At 33.3% G+C, this 11,000-nt stretch overlaps 1 protein-coding gene across 15 annotated transcripts in view; it reads left to right on the top strand.

Annotated features, from left to right (window-relative positions):
• The window catches only part of ANKRD28 (ankyrin repeat domain 28), a 120,011-nt gene that overhangs the window by 17,823 nt on the left and 91,188 nt on the right, over positions 1–11,000 (top strand). For 6 of the 15 annotated variants that reach the window (XM_025043579.1, XM_006907262.3, XM_015585789.2 and 3 more), the window contains exons 1-2: positions 8,384–9,208; positions 10,341–10,424. In XM_025043579.1, the coding sequence (XP_024899347.1) occupies positions 9,092–9,208; positions 10,341–10,424 (201 nt within the window). In that variant the 5' untranslated portion in view covers positions 8,384–9,091. Of the gene's footprint in view, positions 1–7,213; positions 7,426–8,383; positions 9,209–10,340; positions 10,425–11,000 lie in introns of those variants that run through there. The other 9 variants (XM_015585787.2, XM_025043581.1, XM_025043588.1 and 6 more) reach the window with 3 other exon arrangements.

Genomic DNA, 11,000 nt, shown 5'->3' with positions numbered 1-11,000 from the left:
AAGCCGGATAAGGATAGTACTAAAACATGAAAACCACAGGTCAATATCTCTGATGAATACAGATACAAAAATCTTCGATCAAGTGGGATTTTCCCTAAGCAGTCTTTAAAAAGAACAAAGCTGAAGGCAGAATGAGGTGAAGGGTTAAAGAAGTACAAATTAGTAGTTGATAGTTGGTCACGGGCATGGGGAGCACAGCAGAGGTAATGTAGTTAGCATTAATATGATGGCTAGGTGGAGGGCCCGGGGAGGGAGGGAGCAATTGGGGGGATCGTTTTATGAACTATATAAATGTCTAACCAATGTACTGTATACATGAAACTAATTTAAATACAAAAATTTTTAAAAAGACAAAAAATAATAATAATAAATTTATATGCTGCATTCTTACCAATGACTGAACTAGTGGCAAGAATAGTCCAGTTGTCTCTTAAACAACATGGATTTGAGCTATGCGAGTCTACTTATTTGAAGATTTTTTTCCTAATTAGTACAGTTAGTCTTTGCTATCTGTGGGTTTCATATTTGTGGATTCAACCAACTGTGGTTTGAAAACTGTATTTTGGCATTTCCAACCACAGATCAGAAATACTGTTTACAAGGGTTTCCTTTTCTTCGTATCCTTGTCAGCACTTCTCATATCTATCATTTTTTTGATTCTAGCCATCCTAACAGGTATGAAGTGAAATCTCATAGTGGTTTGACTTTGCATTTTTCTAATTAGTAGTTATGTTGAGCACCTTTTCATATACCTATTGGCCACTTGTATGTCTTCTTTAGAAAAAAAAATCTATTTAGGTCCTTTGACCCTTTTTAAAATTAGGCTAGAATTGACCTTTGAACAACGTGAAGGTTAGAGACACTGGCCTCAATGCAGTCCAAACTCTTCTTATAACTTGAGTCCCCCAAAACTTAATTAGGGGGTCCCTCGGCATCCGTAGGGGGTTGGTTTCAGGACCCCCTGCAGATACCCAAATCTTGGGATGCTCAAGTTCCTTATGTAAAATGGCATAGAACAGTGCATACAGTCAGCCCTTCACATCTGTGGATTCTTAACCACAGACTGAAACTACTGTTTAGGATCTGTGGTTGATTGAATCCACAGATGCAAACCCCTGGGATATGGAATGCCAACTGTATACGTACTGAAAAATCTCTGCATATAAGTAGACCCATGCCATTCAAACTCATGTTATCAAGGGTCAGTTGTATTTGTTTTTTTGCTATTGAGTTATATGAGTTCCTTATATATTTTGGATATTAACTCCTGATCACATATATGGGTTGTAGATATTTTCTCCCATTTTATGGGTTGTCTTTATTTTGTTGATGGTGTTCTTTGTTGTATAGCTTTTTAGTTTTCTGTAGTCCCATTTGTTTATTTGTTTATATATGTTGCCTGTGACCTTTTTATGTCATTCAAAAAATCATTAGTTGCATAAGGTCTTTGAAGATGGAGATGATATATGGCATTTTGTAATCTCTTGGCATGGTATGTATAGTAGAATGGAAATATTAAATATATGTTGATTCAGTTGCTGTTATAATTTTGGTGAACATTTTAAAAATAGAGTATTCTTGCCAAAAGGTTTTTAGATTATTTCAGTTTACTGGAGTTTGAGGAAGATTGAACCAAAATATCATCCTTTAGATACTTTTACACTCACTTAGAATTAGGCAACTTTAGGATTGTTAACACTTGGATTTCAAATCATAAGATTAGATGCTAAGATCTTGATTTTGGATTAAAATTTTAATGGATTTAGCGCTTGAATGGACCTTATACATGATATAATAAATCATTTTTCTCATTTTATAAATTTGGAAACCAAAGAAGGCCCAAATTGCTTAAACTCTAGTAGCACTAGTTGCTTAAGTCAGAAACCTGGAAATTGTGATCACCACCTTCTCCCTCATCCCTACATCCAGTTTATTAAGCATATCCTATAAATCCAGTTTCTAAAATGTATCTCAGTCTCTCCATTTATGTGCCCAGCATCCTAGATCAAATTGACCACTCTTGGATTACTGCAGTAATTTCCTAACTAGCCTTTGGGCTTCTGTTTTTCTATTCCTTCAATCCATTCTCCATACTGAAGCCCATATAATCTTTTAAAGAAAAGCATGATGACTGTCTTGCTTAAAAATCTTTAATGACTTTTCAATCACTCAGTTAAAAATACAAACTTTATAACTTGGCTTAAAAGGCTCTGTGTAATCTGAGTTTACCTATTTCTCCAACTACATTTGTCATCGTCCCTTATAATTGTTTGCTCCAGCCACATAGACCTTCCTTAATTCCTTCCCCTTCAATTTTTTTTTAACTTCTACAATTTATCACAGTTTGCAGTTATAGTTATTCATGTGTAAACTACATTAAAACAAGGATTGACTATTCACAATTTTTGTTTCCTCAGCCTAGCGGAAAGCCTGGTACATAGTAAATGATGAATAAATGGATGAGTCATTGACTGACTAGATATTACTGAGCTTCTACTTCCCATATATAAACTCAATAATAGAACTCACCAATGGTGATTGAGAATTTAGTGAGAATTTTTGTGGTAAATGTTTGTTTCCTTTTCTCTCTACTGATTTTCCTTTGCTTACCCGGGATAATATAGCAGATTATTCTTTGAGCTGTTTTCTGATCAGTTGTTATTTCTATTACAATTGTTGCAACTAGTGTTTGTAATTCATTTTATTTATTGAAAACTTAAGTAGCCATATTGTACTAAATTATGGATAGTATAAGAATGGGGCTAGAAGGATATATGCCCACTAAATAATGATTTCTAAAAGAAGAGTTAAGATTATCTCTTAGAGTTAGGTTCAGCTCCAAGTAAAAGAGACTCAAAATCACAATGATCAAACAAAGTAGAACTATTTTTCTACACTGTAAAAGTCAGGAAGTAGGCAGTCCAGGGCTTTTATGGCAGTTCTGTCCCACAAAATCCTCAGGGACCTGGATCCTCTTTAGCCTACTGTTCAAGGAAGCAGGATGGATATGCCATTTGTCCTTTTAAGTTTTCTGGAAGCCACATAACACCTCTGCTTAAAATGCTGGTCAGAACTTTGTCATATGGCTCCTAGCTACAAGGGAGGATGAGAAAGAATAGTCTTTGTTCTGTGAGGCTCTGTACTTACCTAAAAACTGAATGTTCTAGTTGAGTGGAAGATGTGAAGAATGGATGCCAAATATCGGTCTTTGCAAAAAACACATCATTTTAATAATATTTAATACTAATATGTGTTAACAGTATGCTTTATATAATAATAATAATAATAATGTAAGGGTTAATTTATTTATTACCATTGAAACCAATTGGGTCAAACCACTTGAGATCTTCAGATAATATTGGTTGTCAACTATTTTGGAAATATGATTGGGTAAGTATTTTTTTAAATGGCCTAGTTTATACGTTCATGCAGAGAATTAAATATGATCTGCTAAGGATTTTGAATTCATTATTTTTTAAATATACAGTTGACCTTTGAACAAGCAGAGTTGGGGCACCAACCTCATCCTCTCCTCCCGTACAGTTGAAATCTGCATATAACTTTTGACTCCCCCAAAACTAATAGCCTTCTGTTGACCTTACAAAGCCTTACTAATAACATAAACAGTTAATTAACACATATTTGTATGTGATATGTATTATATAGCGTGTTACAATAAAGTAAGCTAGAGGAAAGATTAAGAAAATTATGAGAGAGAAAATACATTTACAGTATTTATTGAAAGAAAAAAAAAAAAAACCATGTGTGCCTACACAGTTCAAACCCATCTCGTTCAACGGTCAGCAGTGTGATATTTTTGCAATGTCTCTACTAATTCACAAGAAAATCTGACCTTTTAAATCTGTTCATAAGACTTTTTCTAAAGTACATGAACAGATGAGAATATTGTTTAGGATTCTTGAACTATGAGAAATTATTCTGAAACATGATTTAAACTCACTTACTTACTATCTTTCACCACAAGCTTTTTATTTTTTTAATACTCAGAGACCAGCTTAGAACAGAGTAGTCACTTAATACATCCTGAGTGAAATATTTTATTCTGTGATTATCATTATGGGTTCACAGATTTGTAAGAGGTAAATTGAGCTTTGGATTGAGTCTCTATGCAGAAAGAAAAATCATTTGTATAAAAAAAAAAAGTTCTGATGAAACAAAAGTAAGAACCTAAAAATATTCTTTCAGGATGTTAACTTTTTATCAGTAAAATGAAGGTTTAAATGAGCTTTACCATTACATGATTCTGTGAAGAGTTAGGAGTAAGCTTTTGATAGGATACATTTTAGCATAAAGAATAGAATTATGAAGTCAGAGTTGAAATTGTTGGCTTACTAAAACACTCTAATTTGGCCTAAAAAGTAAGTGCCTCAAGAAAAAAACCACATTCCTTTGCCATTGTTTAACTGAAAAACAACAAAAAACAGTGTTGAACTTAACTACACAGTCTTTGTCAGTAATTTTTTTTATAAGTACTTTCTCTTTTTCAGATTTCTTAAATACTTATTATTTACCTGCCTCTTTTCCTTTAAGATATAAGTTCCTTGAGGTTAGGGGCCTAATTTAATAGAAGATATAAAACAGTGCTATATAGTGCTGTTAACTAATAAAAAATATTGAAATATTTATCTCAGGATTTTTTATCTATCTTTACTAATGTAGTAGATCATGGGCCAGTACTTTTTACCTTTTTCCCTAGACTGTAAAGTACATTGAATCTGTAAGAACGGAAAAAACCTGTAGTCACTTCTTGCCTAAGTTTGCTGCTCCCTCCCCCGCAATAACAGGTAGTAAACTCTTGTCTGGTTACTGGAATGTTAGACTAGTTTCTAGCAGTCTCTCGAGAAGGCTGGAAAGGGTGGAGATTTCTCCAGCCCCAGTTTGAATCACCTCACTAGTTGAGGGAGGTTGTCACTAGACCTTTATTTGCTCACTGGTTTCATTAAGGATATCATTCAACTACCCTAAATATCCATAATAATAAAATCTTATTTCATATTTAAACTTCACTATGAATAGCACTATAAAGTAGATTGTGTTAATGTTCTTTAATAGATGTTGAATGATTACCAGAGAGGTTAACTAACCTGTGGGAAACTAGATTACAATACATGCAGTTTAGCTGCAAAACCTGTTGTCTATCACTATGTTATTACAGTATTTCTCCTAGATAAAAATCTCAGGAGATTATTATTATTACTTTATAAGTGTGAGGAAATTTAGGCTCAGGGAATTTAAGTAGCTTGCCCATGGACACAGCTAATAAATAATGAAATCAGAATTTGAACTCCAGGTAGGCTGACTCCTGAGCCCTTAGTTTAGCTGTCATATCATTGTTTTATATCCTGTCGCTTTCACCTACGAGAGGTATAAAATTCATTTTGTTGCACCTTAATGCCTCTTGTGTTTTCTGATAAAAGTGTGTGTGTGTGTGTACACATATATTAATCCCCTATTGTGTTTTATAATTTTGCCACTCTATTCCAGAATCTTATGACATAATAGAATTTGTTGCAGTGAAATTATTTACAGGTAGAAGAACATGGAAGGAAACAATATGAATATAACACAGTCCCTGCCTTCAAGGAGCTTGTTTTCTGGTTGGGAAAGACCTAAGTGTGGAATTTGACCTAGAACAAGAAACTGGACGTACCTGCTTATGTCTAAGTATTTATACACTGGATACTTTGGAACAAGTTAAAATTGTTCATATAAAGAGGAATTTTGGGATTTTGGGGGGGCGATGGGGGCGAGGACCCAGAAGATAGAGTATAGTTTATTGTTCCTATAGTGGTATCGTTTTCAGGTATTTCAGATATTAAGGTAATATTTTTGATTTAGCCATGTGGAGATAGTTAACATCATTTTTGTATGTAAAATACTTCCATGTCTTTAATTTGGCCTTAAAACATTTTTTTATATTTTAAAATACAACTATGTAAATTGTTAGCATATTTTAGTATCTTGGTAAGTTATATTAAGGTTACAAGTTTTTTCATAGATTGATATTTAATGGTTTTTGTTCTTAAATTCTGGCATTCTTGTGTTAATCTATATCATGCTGGGGTTTTTTCCTCCTTATGTTTTTATAAGTAAACTGGCTTTGATGTGTGAGGAGGTCAAATTAGCCCTGAAATACTCATCTAAAAAAAAACTCGTTTAAGAATATCGTTGCAATAAATAGTATATTCCTTCATTTCTCAAACTCTTCACAGTCGTTACAGGTTATCTGTCTTTTAAGATCACTTTTACAGTCTAGTATTATAGTTTGTAAAGCTCTTGAGAATGTATGTGTACATACCCTCAATAGAAGCAGAATAGATTAGAAAGAGCATGTGTTTAAAATTAGGCACAACTTTACTCATTTGCATGAATTTGGATAAAATACTTAATTTCTGAGTCTTGTTTTTTCCTCTATAATATGGGAATGTAGTAAGGTTACTGTGAGTATTAAATGAGAAAGTACATGTAGCACATCATAAGTGTTCACAAAAAACTTAGGTTTATTAATAAAAATGCTTGTTGATAGAAGAACAAAAATTGAAGGGGAGCCATGGTATTTTCTTTGTTATTTTTCTGTTGGAAAATATCTCCATCGTCGAGTAAACATAGAAAGGGAGGAAGCCAACTATAAATTGGTAGTTTTTGATATTTATAGTTTTGGGAATGTTAATTTTATAGGGGAGGAAGATTCTTTGCTTTCTTAGTGTTACCCTATGCCTTTTTGATGTATAGTACCAGGAACTTTAAACATTTGTTTTATGTAGCTATTTAACAGATTTTAAGACTTTATTCTATTTCTGAGTGTCAAGGTAGAATAATTTCTTCAGTGAAAATTCAAGTGACTCATAGAATTTTAGAGTTAGAATTTCTACACTATGAAATTTTTTTCCTTTAAAAATATGATTTGATTAAATTCAACAACTTAGAACTCGTTAATAAATCTTAAATTTATTTTGTTTAAACTTCTTTGCATCCTTGAAGGTAACATACATCTGGTAGATTTTAAAATGATCTTGGTAAAAAATAAGAATAAAACCTTAGGTTCATGGTTTTTATATTATCATAAAATATTTCTCCTTCATTTCTAATTCTCTTATCTGGGTTCAGCTGTCATTATATGGTTAAACATTTGCTATACTCTAACATACGAAAGCAGTTAAGCTGTTTAGAATTGTTTACTTGCTCAAACCAGTGTTAGTCAGCAGAGGCAGTACCCCAGATTCCCTTGTGGCTTTTAGTGGAAAATGTTAAAAGCGCACTCATTTTTCAGTTATAGAATTTTTCATTTTGTTCTGGATTAGTCACAGAACTGGCATGAACCTTCTAATTGTGAAGGCTGTCCAAATGCACTATTTTTTCTCCTGCTAGAGGAAGTCACATCCCGAGCAGTAGCTCAGCTCTCTGGTAAGTGTAACATGTGAGCATTACTAGGCATTTCATCCTGCGGTTCTGCAGTCTTTGCTATTCAGACTGTTGCTCAGTTGGAATGTTTCTGTGGGGCCGATCCTGAGGTTCTGTAGATATTTTTTAAGGACCTACTCATTTGGAGGCGTCAGTGGCGTTTTGCAAGATCATCTGAGGAACAGAAAGCATCTGAAATCTACTGAAAAGGATAACTGTAGCGGCTTTCACAGTGGAAGGAAACTGTATTGACACAGATGATTGAATAAAGTAGTTGACTCAAAGAAGATGCAGAGTCTGCTGTTTTTTCATCTGAATGAAGACTGTTTAATGGAAGCTGTATTCGTGTGGAGATCAAAGGAAACACTGGAATGATAAACTACTGGATTTTTTTTTTTCTCTTTCTAAATGAAAAGCCTGAAGCAGTAATTCGAGCTCAAATGCCTTCTAATTCCTTCGCGGCCTGCCTGTTCTATTAGGATTCCCTGCTAACACCATTTCTGCCTGGTGCCTGTGCCCTTTTGCTGGAGCAGCCACAGACAACTATCTGATGGAGAAAGAATGAACGCTCTGCCTTGCTTATACTACCGATGGGAATAAAGCTATCTGTGTTTCTTCTATTATGTGGAATATCTAGATTAATTAAGCTGTATTCTAATACCAAGAGTCCTATTGTCTCTTGTGTTCTGACTCATTACATGTAAATGTACTGCAGCTTTGCTATTAATGCAGTGTTGTTGTTTTTTTCTTTCCCGAACACAGAAAGAATTGTCAACCTCTGAGCTGCATTTTAAGAATTTGTGCTGAGCTCTAGATTTGCTTTTTTTTTTTTTTTTTCTGGATAGTATCTGCATAAAACTAGTAAAGCTGAAGAAATGAAGACGAATTAGAAGTGGTTTTAAATATTCATTAATAAAGAACATTTAAAATGTCCTATTTTCAGTGTGATCAGCATGTAAATGTACTGCAGCTTTGCTATTAATGCAGTGTTGTTGTTTTTTTCTTTCCCGAACACAGAAAGAATTGTCAACCTCTGAGCTGCATTTTAAGAATTTGTGCTGAGCTCTAGATTTGCTTTTTTTTTTTTTCTTTCTGGATAGTATCTGCATTAAACTAGTAAAGCTGAAGAAATGAAGACGAATTAGAAGTGGATTTTACTTGTTATTTTCAATTATAAGCAAGCCAGCTACTGGTAACTCTATGACCTTGTAGGCAAGAGTGAGTATAGCTGTAATTATCTCTGTCGCAGCAGTTGTGTCTCATTTCATTCTGCCTGGTGTGACGGTATCACCCAAAACAATGTTCTTTTTATGCAAGTAAATTTCTGTGAGACAGCAATATGACTATTTTGGTAGGGGAAAAATATTTTTGAATTAGCTTGTACTGGACTCAGTTTTAGTTATTGACATGTTGATGTGAAATTTCTTTTAAGTATTGCAGTAACCCAACGGAAAGTAACAGAATTTAGTTGTTTTTAGGAAGTTGTGAGTTATGTATTCATAACTTTAAACTTCAGTTTTTCCGGAGGTACTTATTAACTTTAAAAAACCAGCTACGCTATTCAAAGAATGATTCTAAGTGTTGTACAGAAGAGGAGGAAAAACTACTTGTGTTCTTCCAACTGTGACTTTTATCACATAGCTTGGAATTTAGTATTTTAAAAGAGCGAATGAGTCGAGTGTGTATTGTTGTTTTGGAGGAGGTAGAAGATGAGTCTCCTGCATTCATTTCTAAATCACCACAGGAAAATAAATGCCTACATTCTCCACCTCCTGGAAATGTATTGGTAAGATATGAGAGTTTATATGTTTACTGTATTCTACTGAACTAATAGGGTAAATTTTATTCCTTAAGAAGAAACATAAGTTAGTTTCCAGTAGTTACATTAAAAACCCAATTTAAAGCAATATATGTGTATAAATATGATGCAACATTACTTGTGTGTAAAACACACGTTTCTGATTTTTACTTTTTCAGATGTTTAGGTAACATTTCAGACTTTAGTTGCTATCTCTTAATCTCTTAAGACTTTTTTTAAAATTTGAGAATAATGGTTATGGCAACCACGTTTCTGTTTTCATTTTGTGGTTTTAAAAATTGATGTAACAAGAATGAGGAACTCTGTGTTTTAGGAAAGGTTGACTACTGCCAGCAACACCGGGGCACAGACTTTTCTGCAATGAATTTTATGTATTAACATGCAAGACTTTTATAGGAAAAATTATCAGACTTTATTCTTAACCTTATTTTTAATGCTCTTGTCAATTGGCTTCTTGTTTGACTAGTATAATATGATACCTTATCAGAGAGTCACTGTGTCGTTGATTAAGAAGTTGTTATATTTAGACATGCACGTGTTTTTCTCTTCATATTATTCAGGTATACAGTATTTTTTGGTCTTTGAATAGTAGTGATTTTCATCAATTGCCAGCTTTTCTTTCTTTGGGTTTATATCTTTATACATGTTTGCTAACCCATGCAAGTTATTTTAATGTCCCAAACAGAACTTTTCAAAGAAGCCTTCTTTCATGGGCCTTAGTGATGCCTGGGAACTGTTTGACAAGTTGTGTCCCATAAGTAGATGTTGAGATGTCACACTTGTATTTAGCAGAAACTTTCTTTTTACCACATATATAAACATACGGCATGCACTCATAAAAAATAAAATCTGATTATGTTTATTATACCACCTAGTGTTTGTCATACGGAATTAATTTTTTTATTAGACCTTTTTTCCCCAAGAAAGAATCCTGTATTTTCATATGATTTGACTTCACAACACTTTTGGTTAATATCAAAATCCAAATGGTTATTCTTGCTATAGGGAAGAAAATTTTTAGATTTAAAACTTACGTAGAAATATCTTTAAAATATCCATGTGCTGTAATTAATGTTTTTATTACTCTCTTATATTTTAGCCATCACTGGTGCAAGCTATATTTAATGGAGATCCTGATGAAGTTCGAGCACTAATATTTAAGAAAGAAGATGTTAACTTTCAGGTAACAGAATTCACTGATACCAGTCTTTAAGCCTACTTTTAAAATCTCTTTCCTAGAGTTATGATGTTTGTTAAAAAGACATAACACAATTTCTAACGGTTGTTTTAAAGGAAGGGACTTGAGGCAAAAAAAGAAATGACTGGACAAATATTCAAGAGAACTAGGAGCCAGTGAGGATCCTTTGTTTCTCTGGCTTTTTACTGTGAAACTTTTCACAGAAAAGTTGAAAAAAATACTCTGAATACCCATATACTCTCCACTTAGAGCCAGCATTGTTAACATTTTGCAACAGTTGCTTTCTCATATTTACACAGATTTTACATATTTTTTTCTTTTCATTCTGCTGAATCCCATTTGAAAGTAAATTGCAGACATTTTGCTACTTCACTGTTAATTACTTGTGTCCATTTAAGATGAGCGTTCTTTTTTATGAACTCAAAAGACATCTCTATTAAGTTTATAATATATCTAATTTGATTATGAGATCAGATTTGCTTTCCTTTAATAATCCCGGTAAGTGTTATACACAAAGACTCATCTGAGTCAGTAAAGAAAGACATATTGTTTGAAAAGATG

The sequence above is a fragment of the Pteropus alecto genome, unplaced genomic scaffold, assembly GCF_000325575.1.
Source record: "Pteropus alecto unplaced genomic scaffold, ASM32557v1 scaffold92, whole genome shotgun sequence".
NCBI lineage: Eukaryota > Metazoa > Chordata > Mammalia > Chiroptera > Pteropodidae > Pteropus > Pteropus alecto.
This window is presented reverse-complemented; position numbering and strand designations above follow the sequence as displayed.